The sequence below is a fragment of the Haliaeetus albicilla genome, chromosome 12 (assembly GCF_947461875.1).
Source record: "Haliaeetus albicilla chromosome 12, bHalAlb1.1, whole genome shotgun sequence".
NCBI lineage: Eukaryota > Metazoa > Chordata > Aves > Accipitriformes > Accipitridae > Haliaeetus > Haliaeetus albicilla.
This window is the reverse complement of record NC_091494.1, coordinates 14,935,321-14,952,359: the sequence shown is the minus strand read 5'-3', so window position 1 is coordinate 14,952,359 and position 17,039 is coordinate 14,935,321. Positions and strand designations below refer to the sequence as shown.

Sequence of the window (17,039 nt, the reverse complement as noted above, 5' to 3'; positions counted from 1 at the left end):
TTGGGGAGCGGTTGAGGGACATAGTGGCACGCATGTTATTGGCACCCCCACTTCAATGCCCTGAGCAGCCCCCTGGTGCACCCCGTCCAGCTCCAGAGAGCTGGGCACGAGAAAGGAGCCAAATGCGGGAAATCGTCCACTGTGCCGGGCTCCTACCCACAGGGGCTCACACCTCTGCTGTGGTAGGAGCCTGCTGCTCTAACTCTGAGCCTTTCCCTTCCCGGGAGAGGCGTTGTTTTGATCTTGGGCTGGATTGCTTTGTGGGGTGGAATTTGCTAAGTAAGCAGAACTGCAGTCAGACTGGCTGGGTGGGTTTGACCCCACAGTCAGGGGTTTAATTTGCTCCAGCTTGGAAAATGTTCTTGCAATGAGTGGATTGCACTGGGGCTTCCAACACATACTCCAGCACCCTCTCAATAAGATCACGAGCCTCCTGCTTTGCTGCCTTTTCCCTTCCACATTCCTTAATTTTGTGTTATGATAGGAAGCTCCTGCTTACCCCAGAGACAAATGTATTTCCCGTTTCAGAAGGGGCCAGGTCCAGGCACAGGACATCAGCTCCATGACCATGGAAACTCTGCAGAAGCTGCCCACTCTCAACATCCCACAGAGCACAAGTTCCATCTCCACTTGCTGTCAGGATCTATAGGAAGTGGCAAGAAGAGTCGCAATAAAAAAATCAGGAGATGATCTTCAAGTTCACAAAGAAACAACTGACATCCTATACACACACCAAGGACAGCTTTAATTTAATGAAATACTATGTAATAAATCAAAGCCATAAAAACAATGAGAATCTAAGCACAGTTTATGGTTTTTATTTTTAAGGAAAGAAGTTCGAGTGGAAAAGACAGCTGTATTGACACAGCTATATCTACCCAGTATTTCAATAATGGTCAGTTTTGTGCAGGGGGGTTTGGAGAAGTGATGGCAGTAAGGATCTCCTGGCATTTCCATATCCTCCAAAAAGGACGTAGAACCAGACTGTTATTCCCGTCTGCCCCTGTATTTAACCCTACCCATATTTAGGCTGCTGGAATTCAACGCGGCTAAAGAGAAGAACTGTTGGAGTTAAGTATACCTGTTTACTCTCTGAATTTTTTTTCTGCTTGAAATAGTCAGGTTAAACCCAATTAATTGGGCTTAAGACATGGATTTTCTGAAAGGGAAGTAAGCCTGTCTAGACAGTTGTTTGATAAGTCCATCACCTCTCACTTGTCCAAAACCATTTGTGTGTGAAAGGGCTTGAACATACACTGACCGAACACAGCTCACAGCTTCCCTCATCTGCTACAGTGCTTGTAGAAAGCACATGTGATCAGCGCTTGTTATTGTGGCTAAATCCTGATGATGCTCAATTGTTCAAAATTTCCCCTTGGCACTCGAAGCTGTTACGCAATCTCAAATTCTGTAGGTTGAAAGGGTCCCTGTGCGCTGGCGTGGAAGAAGGCAAGGGTGAACATAGGAGGGCTCTCAGTCTTGCACACAGGTTTTTCTCACGGTTGGTGAGGAAACTCAAAGGATCCCCGTGGGTAGTCAGAAGTTAAAAAGAAAATATTGTTCAAGAAGATGATGATCACACAATCATGAAACCATTCAGAGAGTTGCATAAAGGTTAAACGCTGAACATGTTTGACAGATGCTCCAAAAACTCCTCCCACAAACAGAGGTCTGCAAAGCTGCAGAACAGCCTGTTCTGAATCCTGCAGTAGAGAGACGCTAATACTCTGAGATGATAATAGCAGAAGAAAGTCTCGACTTCTCTTTCTGGACAGCTTTTGAGCCTAGATCAATGAACTTCTCTGTTCTGAGGCCTGTTTGTACCTGGCTGAGGAACGAGGGCTTTCAGCTCAGAGGATTTGCTCTTGCAATAGCGCGTAAGAGAGATACGAGGGGAATCGGAGCAGCTCGGGGCGGACGGCAAGGGTCTGTTGGCAACCCATAGCTCCAGCTAATGCCTAAAGAGGAACGTTACGGACGCACCTTCAGGGTATTGCCACTGCAAACCGCACCAGACCGAAGCCCCTCCAAAAACCCAAACCCTGAAGGGAATTAACCGTCCTCGCCATCAGCCCCCGGCTTGCTGCAGGAGGGACTCCGGCCGCGCCGGACGGGGATCCTCGCCTGGCGCCTGGCGGCAAGAGCCGGCACTTGCACCGGGAGGGGACAGCGGGGACACAGCCCCCGCTGGCCGGGGGCACAGGCACCGCACCGGGGCCGCCCTCGCCTCGGCCTCGGCCGCCTCCGCCTCCTCCTCCTCCTCCTCCATCCCCACGGGCCTCATCCCGCTTCTCAGCCCGGCCGCACCGGCGCTACGGCTGCCCGCCCTGCGCAAAGCACTTGAGATCCCAATTAACTGCTGCTATTAATACACACGGAGCACTGCCGCCTGGGGAGCATTATCACACCGCAGAGCTGCAGATATACCTAATTTAGGAAGCGAGGCTCCCCAGCTCCCTGCGCACGGAGGCGGGGGAGGCTCTCTCTAGCAAGGCTGGTTTGGGGCACCGAGAGCAAGGTGCAGGGTCGCCCAGCCCTGCAGCTCAGCGCTTGTCTCGGCCCAGGGGGGGAACACGATGAGGAGCAAGGATGGGACCCCCTGTTTCAGCACCCACACGGCCCGAGAGCGGCTTTCATCAGTGGCGAACCACCCCCGGATCTCCTGCCATCGCACTGCCAGACGCCCACGGGCACAGCAACTCCTGCCCTGCCTTTCACTCCTCCGAGGGAAAACCGAGCTGTAGCCAAGGCAGAGCAGCAGCACTCACAGCACCTAGCAGCGGGTGCTGCGGGGCGCTGGGCTGGGGGACGCACGCTCGGGCTGCTCCAGGACAGGGACCGCCGTCCCTCGGTGACGCGAGCCGGGAGAGCAGAGCTGTTCCGCACGCAGCTGGGAAAGCTCCTGCACAGGGGGCTTGTTACACTGTGCACCCCCAGAGTTACTGAATAATTTTAATTCTGTGGCCGCTACGTAAAAGGAAAAAGATAAGAAATCTGGGATTCTCTAGGATCCTCTACGTAACGGTGTCCTAACGGGAGCCTGGCCAACCCACTTGCTTGTGTTTGTTTCAATAATAACATGCGGTGCTATAAATGATCACTTATAAACCCGTCAATCACAAGAAAATTTCTTTTTAAAGTCTTCAGAAAAATCTCTGAATCGCTGAATATAAGGCACTTCAATCCACTGTGGTATTATTTAACAATAGTAATACATTACTTTCAATATCAGTGCAGTTTGCTGTATTTCACATGGGAAAAAAGACCCAATTTTTCCTTCTTCTTTTAATTATGAAAAATAACTAACTATTTTTTCCTTTCATAGGATTCAATAACGATGCATATAGGTATGGACAAGGAAAGAGAATACTGGTCTTCTGTCTCATCAAAAACATTCCACTTAATTTAGACTGCTCTAATTACTCAGGGCTCCTGCACAGTGAGGTCAGGGCTAAGCAAGCCTTAGTGCTGGGTACCTCCACCGCTTGTTTCCATGGCAATGGACTTAAATTAGCACCTCGGAGTCATTACAGAAACCATAGAACGCCAAACAACATACTCTCAGGCATCTCATGTCCTGAAATAGAAGCAATGAGAGCTGGTATTTCCTTCAGAAGAGCTCCAAATATCTGGAAGAAGGGGACAAGGTATTCCCTTTCCAGCAGCTCTGCTGATACAGAGAGTAATGAAAATGCTCCCTTTTGCCACGTACTTTGTTGCAGACCTGCACTGAGCAGAGCTTCAATTAAACTCAAAAAACAGAGAGGACAAGGCGATTATCCTGGCTCCTTTCATCATCTTTCATATTCCCAGAGAAAGAGATCTTTTGAGATATTCACTACAGAGGAAGGCTGGCCTGGTCTCAGAAGATCTGCATTTAGTTCCTGGCTTTGCCATCCCCTCCCTCTGTGGGCCTCTGCACTCCAACCCCCCCCCACCACCGGGCTGCAAGATGGGGACAGCATCACTCCTCTCCCTGGAGGGAACACACCACTGCATGTATGGAAAACAGGGCTGGCTAGCCATCCTCAAGCTCAGATATCTCACTGGGTATAAACAAAAAATACTAAGAACGAAAGCAAAAGCAAAGTTGGCTGAGTGTCCAGGACAAAGCAGGCAAACAACACGGTCCCCATTGGCTGGCATAGCACATACCCAACCCAGTTCTAGCCGAACTGGGTTTTTAACTATTTGTATTAGTTTGAGCTCCTAAAAGCACCAGCCAGCACGGACGCAGTGAGCAGAAAGCACACAGGTACCAGCGAGCTCCCTCTGCAGAAGTGACAGGCCTTTGCAGGGCGCAGGCGCGACAGCCTGGCCACGGGCTGTGACAAGCATTTCCTTACAGCAGCTTTTGCAGCGCCTTCATTGCCCCCAGTGAGGGTTTTCCAGCAGACGCTGCATGGGGCAGGACATGGCCCCGGGTGTCCCAGGTGCAAGGAAGGTTACCTGCACTGCACACGAGTGCAGTTCATGTTAGGTGTTGCCAGACAGCAAGCAGCGGGTAGGGGATGCATTTACCTGCATGTCTGAGTTAGTGAAGCTGCAGGCAGACAAGTAGTTTGTGTGCATTGCAACCGATTTCTTCTTTGCAGCCATATTTTCATTTTTGTCAAATGTCAGAGGGTACACAGAACACTTGTTGTCCAGGCCACTAAAGAGAGTAATAATAGCAATAACAGAGAGAGGAGAACTGGTTAAAACTGCAACGACAAAAGGCGAGTGGTGATAAGAAGGAAACCACCTGTCAGTGCTGCGCTGCCAAACCCTTACAAGTACCGACTTCCCTGTATTGTGCTGTCCGGGATCTCCCTGTGCAGGGAAGCCCCAGCTGCCTCACCAGGCTGGCTACTTTACAGAACTTGAACAGCTGCGCCTCAGTATTTTTTAACCTCATCGAGTTTATAAATGGCACTGAATGAAACCTCATGAAAGTATGAACTGGGAGGTGACATAGTAGTCACCTCAGGGTTAATATTTCACTTGCAGCCAAACTGCCATCTTTCTGTTGACATCCATCATTGCGAGGATCAGTATTTAAGCATCATTATTTATCTACCTTAATAAATTTGACCTAACTCCTATGGAAGAGACAGTATAGCAAGTAGCGGGTGTGAAGACAGGGCTTTTAGAAGAGTTTGGAAAAAAGGCAACAGAAGCACTGACCTCTGTAGCTGGTGTGCCCCTCCTGGACAGTTGCACCAGTTAAGCTGTGTCTCCCAGGCCAGATGCGGGACTCTTTTCTAAAGGGTCTGACTTGTGTCTGACCCTTTTCCAGAGCCGTGGTAGATCAGCCCTGCCCCGGTCCCTGGGATCCCAGCACACCACCAGGTGCTGGTTCTCTGCCTTATTAGGTGCATAGCACTTAACTGACAGCATAACAGAAATACAGAATTAGGTAGTGCAATGCATATATGCCCTCCCTGTCTCTCTTACAAGTGTGAAGGCAGAGCTTTCTTGCCATTCTTTGAGTTTTAGTCAAAAACATGCAGTTTCTGGACTCCCTCTCCACACACATTTATGGAGTCTGCCTATCTGTCTCAGTCTGCTGCTTTCTAGATTTGCAAGCTGCACAGTGAAGTCTCCCTTTGTTCCTTTCTCTCACCCCAAGCTTGCTTTGCCTGTCTGATCCACCCAGTCTCTTTTTAAAAGATGTTTTGCCAACATCTCATCTCTTTGTTTTCTCCCCTGCATAAACTCAATTTTTTCAAACCTGAGCCCTCAGAAAACTTGGAGAAGACTACTGAGGATGGGGTTACTTCTCCCCACCCTGTCTTGGCAAGATCTATCCACGTGCTGGCAATCATTAATGCCTAACCTTCTCTACATTGTAGAAGAAAGAGTACAAAGTAAGAACAGGATTAAAGCCACTCTCCCTCAGAAGATATATCCAACACACACAACCAAACTGGAACAGAGAAGTTGCATGCATGTGGAATTCCTAACCCATGATATAAATGCTGAAAGAGGATTATTTTCCATGCTTACACAACAAATGTTATGGCACTGAAGTCAGTGGAGATAATGTGTACGAGCCATTATGGGAATAGAATCAGAGGCACTGAATGTAGTCCTTCCACCCGCAAGCGAGGCACGCAAACTTCTAGCTGTCAGCATCTGAAGGCACCGGACCACCACTACAAATCAAGCTTCTCTGTGTAAGCAGCTGTGGAAACTGGGAACTTACCCACAAGCGATGGCACATCCAGATGGGGCATATGCACAGGCCATCACCCAGGTACATGGCATCGTCACTGCGTGTTCCTGAAACACAGCACTTCTTTAAACTGGGATCTCACTGTTACTCTAATCAGTGCAAGGAGAACAGTGTAGAGTAGTAAGTTCAGTATTTCTGTGGGACATTCTTCGGGTCAGTGAAAGGTACAGGTGTTTCCCCCAGCCAGAACTCACATGGAAGGCTGGGGCAACCCTTACCGGCAGAGCAGCAGGATGGCTCGTCCCTCCCTGACACTTTCCACCTTATTCGTGAGCCCCAAACTGATCACACAGCATGTTTTATTGGGGTTATTCAGTGCTGTAAAAGGTCCCCACTGCTGCAGGTGTAAAAGCGAGTTACAAACAAGCTGGTTTTTCTCAGCTGTGTGGGGCAGGATGCCACAAGACAGCCCTGGCAGGGCTTGGAGGAGCAGTGGCACTGATTCACAGTGACCACTATGGCTGAAGGATCCTGGGTTATCACACACGGCATCTGGTACAGAGCTTACCCAGGGAGGGCCTCTGTTTTGTTGGCTGGGTTTTGCCTCCAGCCAGAAGCCCTCCCTGTCAGCGAAGAGGCAGGATCGGAGCCTCCTGCTGGAGATCACAACAAACCCCAGTGCCCTGACAGGGACTTTGCTCAGAGATGGGTCAAGGGAGGTGGTTTCCCCTGGGCCCCTTGGTTGGAGGTGCTGGTGGAGGTTTGCTGTTATCCCATCATCCCGCTGCCTCCTGTGACACCTGTGAGCCCTTCAGCCCTCCCTCTTACCCCACCGTCATTTGCCCTGTGCACAGAAATCTGACTTTTGCTGAAGTTTCACTTACCTTGTTGGTAGTGAAGGAATCCCACACAATCACCTTCCCATCCTAAATGAAAGCACACAAACAGAGAGAGAAATTGAGGGCTTCCAGAGACATGGCTGTCAGCCTCCTTTCCAGATTTGGGGAAAACTCTGCTGCTCATTTCCATCCCCCAGTCTGTTATGTCATGAAATTTTTGTCTCCATTTTAACAGCAGCACAATGGTCACAACAAAGCACCGAGGAGACACTCCTCAGTCGTGCCAGTCATGTCTTTGACCAGAAGAAAAGCGTATCTCGTCCTCACTGAGATGACTGACGTTGGCTTAAAAGACCGATTTATTTTTTTAATTTTTTTCCCTTCCCTCTTAGTGGGTTTATGAGAACTCCTCTCACTTGCAGCACACACCATGGACAGGACCATCTCCTCAGGAAACTGCCACTAGTGAGCCCTCGCTTGCCTCCTTTCAGCCATGATGTGTTTCTCCCAGCCTGTAATCACCACCTGCAAAGCTGGCCACCTCTCCCAAGTGATATCTGTCAGTGGCTCAGTACAGGGCCTTACAAATACAAGAGGTGACCTGTATTATAAATCACTTGCCAAGCTGGCAGCACTCACGGGGACTATTTATGGACATTGCACTGTTTATTCATCTTCCCTTTCCTGTCTTTTCCTGGTTTTCCCTTTACTTCTCACTATACTTACTTAACCTTCAATTATCCATTGATACAATCTGCTAAATAGCCATTGTAAGAACCCTCCACAGAGAGCAACACAATCACTTTGTGTATACCAGCTACACTCATGCCAGCTACTTCGCCTTATGCACACAATATTGTTATCCTCCTCGTATCGTGAAAGCAAAATGTTTATTACTGAGCAACAATTGTTGCTGTACCTGGACTCACTACGGTTCTTAAAATAGAGTAAAAAATGCAAAAATGCATTACAACTTGCCCATTCAGCTTTCTGATCTACACACTGACATTTTAACCACTTTAAAAAATGTGACATGATTTAAAATTATTATCTTTGCTGAGATCACCATGAATGGTAAAAACCCACAGTAACTGAAGGTGGCTTGCAATGCAGATTGCCTATTTTTATCCCTCAAGTGAGACCCCTGATAGATTTCATATAGGTCAATGAACAGCTGTGAGATGCAACAAGCTCACTCACTGCCATACTGGGCTCAGGATGAACCAGGGGATCTAGAAAGTAATTATCTCATTACCTCCTCCAGCTCATGAGACTGGTCTTGAGCAGGTGTTAGGACTATTTCTCAAAATGCCCAAGTAAATGCAGTAATTTTGGCAAGATGTTTGAGGCTTTCAACGTCGCACCAATCATACAGACTGCACAAGAAATTTCTTTGCACAGAAATCTCTAGAAGAATGAACATTTCTTCCCTTCCATTTTCCTGATTATTTTCTCTGAACACAGAAACTCAAATTGTTACTAAATATTTTGTCTGTAAAGAAAAAGGAAATAAAAGCGGCCTCTGATGAGTTCTCTATTTTCTATTGTAGTAGGGAATATGGGGAAAATCTGTATATGACTGGACAAGAAATATTTAGGGTATTAGCTACCACAGGTGTAGCAATGATCAGAAGCTTGGATTTATGCTCTTGGAACAAATTCATTGCCAATGAAGTGCTTTAAGGGTATCTTGAAAACATTTACACTCTACACAGGTATCATCTGCAAAGACTGGCACATCGCACAGCCAGAAGATTTGTATAGTGCCCAACAGTAGCTTTGAAAAACATGTGCCCAACAGCATACCTGGGAAGAGCTCACAATTCTTCTCTTGTCTTTGCACCAGTCCATACAGAGAACTTTATTTCCGTGGCCCTTCAGGGTCCTCCTGGTCTTCATCACAAACTGGCCCAGCGCCTCCACACGCTCTGCCACCTGATGAACTGCAAACAGCTGATGGTTAGAGAGCCCTGCATCAAAGCTCTGCCCTGGCAAATCTCTATGTTTATGAGTAATGTCACTTGAAGGAATTAATCCATGAAGTTTGAGTTATGGTGCAAGCCAACAAACTCTGCTTCAGAGCTGGCAGGTAGTAAAACCAAGGTGGGCGGTGTATGAACATGTTCATCAGATAAAGATAAGGATGAATTCACTCAGGGCTTGAATTCCAGGGCTGTAGCTGCTGAAGCTCTTGCAGATCATCACACCCAAATATAACTGGAAAATAGATTACCCCCTTGCCCCCTCTTATTGGGAAATCCTCAATCTGACTGAGGCTTGAAAGTGCAGAGACAGCCTCCAGGCTAACACATGCCTCAAGGTACTCAGCAGAAGTGAAGACCACTACTGGGTCTTGGAGGAAAAAATCAGACAAAAGAAGGGGGTAAGCACCAAATCTCCAAAGTTTCAACGGTAAAACACTTGTTTTATGTGAGGCTGTGATGTGAGCCTCTGGATGTGAGGCTCCCAGCCGCCGTCGGTTCTCGGCACCGCAGCGGTGGTGCAATGTGATACAGGTACTAGCCACTGGCGCTCCTCTGCTGTGCCATCCCTTCTGGTGGCCAGGGGAGCACTGGGGGCCAGGACACAGCTCTGAGTGAGCAGGGAAGCTTGGCATTTGCTGCAAGAGTGCGCTAGTCAACTTCTCAACAGTGTCTACAGACATTGAGGACTTCATAGGGACAGCTTTTTCTTTTATAGGAAAGAGAAACAGAGAGGGCTGGCAAGCAACTTTCCTGAGTAGCAAGCATCGTCTGGTGGAGGAGAAGTCTGTTCTTTGATACCTCATTTAATAGCAGTACTTTCAGCTGGTATTCTTAAAAACCCAACAAATTTACACTTCCAACTGTGCAAACTCACTTTGACATAAAATTAATCCCACTGCAGCTGACTACTAAAGGTGTCTCACGTAACCCTGATGCCTCATGCTGGGGTCATCTGCCCATGTCTGGGAGAAAGCGTCATCTGAGGAAACCTATTTGCTCTGCTCCAGCATGGAGCCGAGTAGGGCCATGATGTATCTTGGCATGCTGTGGCAGCTCTGACACACTTCACACGGAGCGTTAGGGAGGGTGGGAGCTGCTTCAAGTCTCACAGTAGAGTAGAGGTCCTGGGGCAGGAGACCCTGGCACCAGAATTAAAAATAAGTCTGTCTAGAGAAGAGCTAACAGGATCCAGTGCTTCCCCATGTTGTGTGTTTGTCCACGCTGAAACCTAAGATGATCCAGCTGCTGTTAGCTAAGGGGGCAATGCCTGACTCAAACCTTTTGAAATAAATGCAGCAGCTCACATTGTAATGAGCTGGTGGAAGAAATCTTAAGCTTTTCAATGCTGTGCTGGAGGCTGAGCTCCACATGTCACATGGCAGGTGATTGCTCCAGAGCTGCATTGCTGCTTCACCCTTTGTCACTTTTCTAGAGCTGCAAGAAAACTCATGGGCTAGGAAGGGCTCTCACAGCCAGAGAGCAGGCACCCTTAACTTCGAGATCATTCCCTGGCACAGGGTCAGGGGAGCAATTTCTGCCTAAGGCAGGGACTGATTTCTAGTGGATTAGCTTTTTAAGAGTTGTCTTTCAAAACCAGCAGCCCCACAGAATTCTGTGCCAGAATTATGTTCTCATCTGAAATCTCTGCTCAACCAGTCTCACCCAGCCAAGGACAAGTGCTGTCCACCATTCCTGACAATTTGTCCATGTCATCTCTAACAGGAGGTCGAAAGCAAGTTTCTGAGAAAGTACCATATAAACCCACTGAGGAAAAGATAACATTTCTCCCTACTTTTGCCCATGGAAACCTGCCAAATGATCCAATAAAGAGACATGAAAACACAAGACAGGAGGTTATTATGGCAGCTGGAAAGATGCTTGTGTCCAGAACATATCTGAAAAAACAAACGTTTCACAGACAATGGACAAAGTGTTTCCATTATGTCAACGCAGCTGAGACTCTGTGGAATTGCCTGGTTTAGCCTTACTGATTCTCTGAGGACACTTATCTCCAACCACAGCCATAATAATCCTGCACCCGCCTAGCACAGGTTTTAGAGTCAGATAATTATTTTGAAGCATTCTCCACTATTGTTTCAAGATAGTTGAAAATTATGCACTCAGGCAAGTAGATCAGCTAAAGCCAATAAGTAGCTTGAGTGGTTTTAAAAAGATCCAGATAAAACAGGCTTTTTTTCTAAAACGTATTGTTTGGCCTGAACAGGGGATGTGGACTTGATGCAGATACTATTGGGTCTTTGATCTTTTCTGTGCTGCAAAGTCAGTTGGTCCTAATGGTCTCTTCTGGCCTTAAACATCTGTGGATCTCATGAACAGAACAAACTGTTTTATCTACACTTAAAATTCTCAAGCGGTAGAATTGAATCCTTAAAATTTTAGATTGCAGATCAAATGCATGTTTGGTATTTCCTTTTTCTATCCACATTTTTGAGAGCTGCTGTTCAAAACGAGTTGAACAAATAAGGGCAATCCTAGTTCAGCCAGCTGTTTGTTTTGGGAACCGTAGAGGGAAAGTCATGATCAGAGCAAAAAAAATGCAAAAGATACAATTTTAGATTAGGAAAAAAACCACCAAAACAGAAGAGATGCTTTATTCTGAAACTTACAATCTCTGCAGAAATAGTTCTTGGGGATAATTTAAGTGCAAAAAAGCTCTGATACAGAATCAATGATATAAAATATCATGAGGGAGCATTATTCTACAGCAGCATAAGACTTTTATCTTAGAAATCATGCCATGGCTACGCAAACACAGCTTTCCAATGTAAGTTTACAGATTTTACATATGACAAAGACATAAATATCCTATGACTATCAATGACACGCACAGTTACAGTATCACTGCAATCATAAGTAAATCTCTCTGTGAACAAAAATGGATTTAAGCATATGCTTAAGAGGTCTGTTAAGCAGAGGCCCCACTACTTCTGATACAGAAATTATACTGTAGGAATATGACGGTTTATGGTAATGTTTCTGTAATGAGGCCATCTCCATTTGTTTAATGATTCCTATTAATAGGACACTCATATAACATATGATTGTCTAATTTAGACAAGAAAATGCTCTATTTACTCCAGAAAAAAAATCTTTTAACCCTCCCCCACCTGAAATTCAAGAATGTTTGCCGGTCCTTCAGTCTTACAAAACACTAAGAGCTAAATCACTGTCTACAGGCTCAGATTCCTTTTCAACATTTAAGCCATCAAAAGGGATGAAATAATGACCCACTAATATTTCTAATAAAGCGAGTTACACGATTTCAGAGGACTACAGTAATTTACATGTTTTTCTCAAAAAAAAAGCCCTGCAATATATTGTATCACTGTAATTACAAAAATGAAATAACAAAAATAAAAGGACTTTTATATCTCAGGTCAGGTGAATTAATACCTAGTTGAGAAGCTCCATACAAATAAGACTAGCTTATTTTTTGCTGAACAGGGGTGGGAGGGCACGGGGGGAGGGCAGGATTGAAATCTGTCCATGTCATTTCTGTTACATTAACCACGGATCTTGAAACCGCAGCTGATAACGGTGAGCTATGCGTTGACAGCTCGAGCATTGACTCACCCTGCACCTCTGAATCAGCACTGGATCCCTGCAAGTTGTCTCCCTGGGGGGGAGGTGTTTTTGGAAACAACGTTCCTTTTTAAGCCCTTCCACCTTGGGTGAAATCCCGGCCTCGTTAAAGCAAATTCCCATCAGCTTCCACAAGGCTGGGTTTACTCTTTGCTCCTGCCACTAAGATGTCCATTAAAACGATGCAAATAAACCTCAGAATCCGCCAAAAGGGGTACTTGACGGTCCCTTCCCCTCCCCGGCCGCCCGCCCGCCCCGAAGGCAGAGCAGGAAGCACAGCTGCCTCCGCGCAGCCCCAGCGAGGCCAGAAGCCCACGCGGCCGGGGCGAGGGGGGCCGGCCGGGCGCCGGCGGGCCGAGGCGATGCGGGGCTCCGGGGCTGCGCGGCACCGAACGCCCGGGGAGGCTGCGCCGGCCGCGCTCCCCGGCCGCTTCCTATTTACACCGGTGCGGAGCCGTGCAGGGTTTGAGCGGCGCGGCCGAGCGCACGCAGCCATCGTGCTCTCGGCTGGAAAGCCGACTGTCGTGACACCAGACGCGTGCACCGGGGCTGGCGGGGGGGCAGGTCTCTCTGCACCCTGGCTCCGGAGCGGGATGCCTGTTTTTCCCAGGCAGGCAGAGCCAGCTCCCAGCTGCGCTCCCATTTCGGGGCGGCAGCAGCCGCGTGTTTTCCCGTGGACCCGGCGAGGCCAGGCCCGCGGTGCCGGGCGTGCGGCAGCCGCGCTCCCCGCGCGGGGCGGCCGCAGTGCCCCTGGCCCTCGCGCCCCGGCCCCACTCACGCTCCACGTCGTGCAGCTTGGCCCGCTCCTCCTCCAGCTTGCCCTTCAGGCTCTCGGCCTCGTTTTTCAGCGATGCCAAGGTCTCGTTCTCGCGCAGCCCCTCGGTTGCCATCTTTGCAAAGGAAGCGGGGAGAGAGACGAGATGAGAGCGGGAGGGAGGAGGAGTTTGCTCGCCTGGCTCTCAGGGATGCTGCTGAGGCTCCTGCTGCCTCAGCAACGGCGCCCGAGCCGGCCCGGGCTCCCTCCCCCTCCCCATGCTGACGTCCAGGGCCAGGCGAGATGCTCCTCCAGCCCTGCGTGCAGCCAGCACCTGAGCGCACACACCGTGCGGAAAAACACCCGCGAGAGCCGGCAGCCCTCGCCCGGACCCACGCGGAGAGGCAGCACGGCAGGCTCGGCCTCCCCCAGGCAGGCGGCCTCACCTCCCGCCCTCCTCCTACCCACAGGCTTCCGCTTGCTGGGCATCCCAAGCCATTTTCACAGCCCAAAGGCTTCGTTTCCCCAGAAATAGGCGCAAAAGCGTGCTTCCGCTTTGTACCCAAACTTCTTTGTACCAGAAGTTGCATGCTCTGTGGGGGAAAGATTAAAAAAAAAGTCATCGGTCACCCCAACAGCATTTTAAAATATCAGACTGGGAAGACAGTTCCTGTCCAGGCTTAGCAAATCCCAGCTCAGCTCCATCGTTCCCTTATACTCCTGTGGGTAGGGAGCACCAGGAGACTCGGTCACTTAGAAGGTCTCCGGCCCAGCTCCTGTGCCAGCAGGACAGATGCAGCGAGTGGTCTGAACCCTTCTCTCTACTATGCTTTGAATCCCTCATTTTTCAATTGGGTGTTGCCAGGGTTTCCTTCCTTTTTTTTCCCCCTAAACAAGCCACCTCTTTCCCCTGGACACAGACAAGCACATGAGGGTCCGTGGCCTTCCCAGCCCTTGAAAGGGACCAGTTTCCAAAACCCCAAAGGGAACAAAGAACCCTCCGCTTTGGTGCTGGTGTGAGCCCAGGGCACAGCTCCACGGCTCTGTGGACTCTGCTTCGGTGCAGATCGGGAGCGTGTGCTGAGCGCACGGAGCAGCTGATGCTTCCAGAGAGAGAGCCGTGGCACATGGCCTTGCGGCTTTTTGTTCCCTGGGAGTTCCTTGAAAACGTCCCCTTCTTATTACAGTCATTGTCCTTGATCTACACGGAGTAACTCTGCTCATATTGACTCCCATTGTCTCCCTTTAGCCAGAAAACAGACAATCCAATGGCTATTGTTTAACCTGGAGATGTGCCAAGATCGGAAGGGGAGATAAGAAAATACATGTTTGCAGCTGTTGTTTAGACTCTGGGCACATCCTAGACACAATGTGGGTCTTGGAGAAAAGAAAAGTCCTTTCCCACACTGGGCTTAGCAGCAGTGTCACTGTCTGACCAGGATGCACAGGCAGAGCTGCTGAGCTCTGCCCTGTCACTCCGGATGCTGAATTCAGGCCCTGGTCTGGCCGTGTGCTCCAGGTCTCTCCGAGTCGATGGATCTGCAGGCAGGAGGTGGGTTACTTTGCTGGAGAGTCAAATGCAGTGGATGTATTTCCAGTTGTCTTGTCTGTCCACAGAAACTGGTGTGACCTAACCCCACCAGCCTGATGGACACGTAAGCAACCCTGGACTTGAAATTTTGAATCCCGAATCAAATTGATCCAGTTACATTCAGTATCACGAAAGAAAAAGTAGGCAGTATACTCTACAGAGTTCACGAACTGCTGGATATGGCAACATCCTTCAAAGCCTCTCAGAGTAAACAGCACATAGGAAATGCTTTCCAGCACACTCACAGTGCCAAGGAAATAAAAATTCAGTATATTTCAAGTGATACCAAAAGAAAAAAACCCACCATCTTTTAGCAGGAAAGTGACAGGAAGCTTCTAGTGTGTTTTCTTCATGTCTGAAAAATTAAACCTACTTATACTAAACTCAATAACGCAGCTGTGTCCTGGGTGAGTGGCAGGGGAAGATTTTGAAGAAACTTCATTTTTGAAGGATTTTAGTCTATGACAAATGCCCTACTTCTGACACCTCATAAGTGTGAAGGGGCCCAGAAGTAAAGTCTAACAAAAAACATAGGAAATTTCTTTGCCTTGATAGGAACACATCAGCTCTAAGGAATTTGGCTTAGATAAAACCTGTATGTCAGATAGTTGGCACAGTTCTGACAGTAAAAACCCCAGACTTTCTTGCCTTACTGATGTGAACAGTCTCGCTGCCCTGGGGAATGGGATTAAAAAGTCTACAAAGAACAGCATGGAAGGTGAGATTCTTTGGGAACCATACATGTTCAGACTGATACATGATACTAGTCCCAAGATGACAGGGATAAGCAGAGCCATGACGTGAAAGAGAAGCCTCTACCAGAGTGAGCTACAGAAGTATGTGATACTTAATACGTATTTCATTAGTTTGAATGAAAAAAGAAGTATTTAGCTCATCTGACCAAGCTACTTAACTACTCATGTAGTCGTTAGCTAACCATGCAAAAAACACAGGTTAGAGTAAGGCCATTTGGGAGCTTTAAGTAAAATGCACCAGATCAGATGGTAACAGTACTAGGTCAACTAAAAAAGAAAAAATGTTTCCATTTAGTAAACAATCAAGGCTTTTTGTTTCTCCCTTTTCATAAAATCTAACCATACTGAAGGCTAGGTACTTTTAATAATGTATTAGCAATTGCAATTAAAAAAAAAAAAGTTAGTAGTAAATCATTTGTTAACACAGTTTAGAATTCACTATACAGAAGGCACGTTTAACCTGAAATGGCAGTTCAGTCAGCAGCAGTGGATGAAGAATAGGTTCTCTTAGTCTGGTCTCTGCTTTCAGATGAGTTTCAAAACACATCAGCACTGGACAAAAGGCTGTGAAAACATCCTGCACAGGAGGTACGGTATGCAGAATATATGGAAAAGCACTAACGAGTAGTTGAACTCCACTTTGTAATGTCATGATCCATTAATTGTGCAGTAATGACTGGCACATAAAAGTATTTGTTGCTGTGGCTTCATACTGACCACCAGCATTGCCTAGAAAGCTGACCACTTCCAAACTGGCTGCTATGTCCTCAGCAGCACTGAGCTTCCAAGTTGCCCAAAACAAGGACAGCTTCTTATAAGACAGCTTTTTTCTCTGATTCTTCCCAATGGAGCAAAGGCAAGCTGACCCTTGGTTTCATACATTTTGAGGCAACCACTCTGAAAGCAGTCAGCTTTCTATAGGGCATTATTCTATGGAGCTGCTACAGAAACATTAATCACCAAGAACTGTGGCAAAACCAGTCATTTTTGCAATCATAAATCTACCTTCCACACATGGCAAATACACCAGATTGTAGTGATGGGGATGCATGGAAGAAAGTTGGCAGTGTTCCGTTAATAAGGATGCTGGGGAAAATGGAGGGTCTAACAGTGTGTGACAAATTGTTGCCTATCTCAAAAGTTAGGTCTTTAAAGTAAGTCTCACTCTCGCTAATTCACCAGCTGGTCTCTTTTTAAATTGTAAGCTAATTTACTAATACTTCTGTGGGGAGACTAAACCAGCAAACACTGACAGAGTTTCTACTGATTAGCACCAATCTCCAAAGCAGGCAAAACCCCAGAGAGAAAAGATTATTTTGTCTAAAAGGCAAACAATTGAAGTAGGATGATCTCAA

General features: G+C 47.6%; 1 protein-coding gene across 1 annotated transcript in view; it reads right to left on the bottom strand.

Moving 5' to 3' along the window:
• GNB5 (G protein subunit beta 5) overlaps positions 1 to 17,039 on the bottom strand; it is a 30,603-nt gene that overhangs the window by 9,345 nt on the left and 4,219 nt on the right. Inside the window, exons 3-8 of the mRNA XM_069798228.1 lie at positions 13,363 to 13,474; positions 8,803 to 8,939; positions 7,042 to 7,083; positions 6,188 to 6,264; positions 4,522 to 4,654; positions 500 to 643 (exon numbers count right to left, since the gene is read on the bottom strand). Coding sequence (XP_069654329.1) covers positions 500 to 643; positions 4,522 to 4,654; positions 6,188 to 6,264; positions 7,042 to 7,083; positions 8,803 to 8,939; positions 13,363 to 13,474 — 645 coding nt within the window. The remainder of the gene's footprint in view (positions 1 to 499; positions 644 to 4,521; positions 4,655 to 6,187; positions 6,265 to 7,041; positions 7,084 to 8,802; positions 8,940 to 13,362; positions 13,475 to 17,039) is intronic.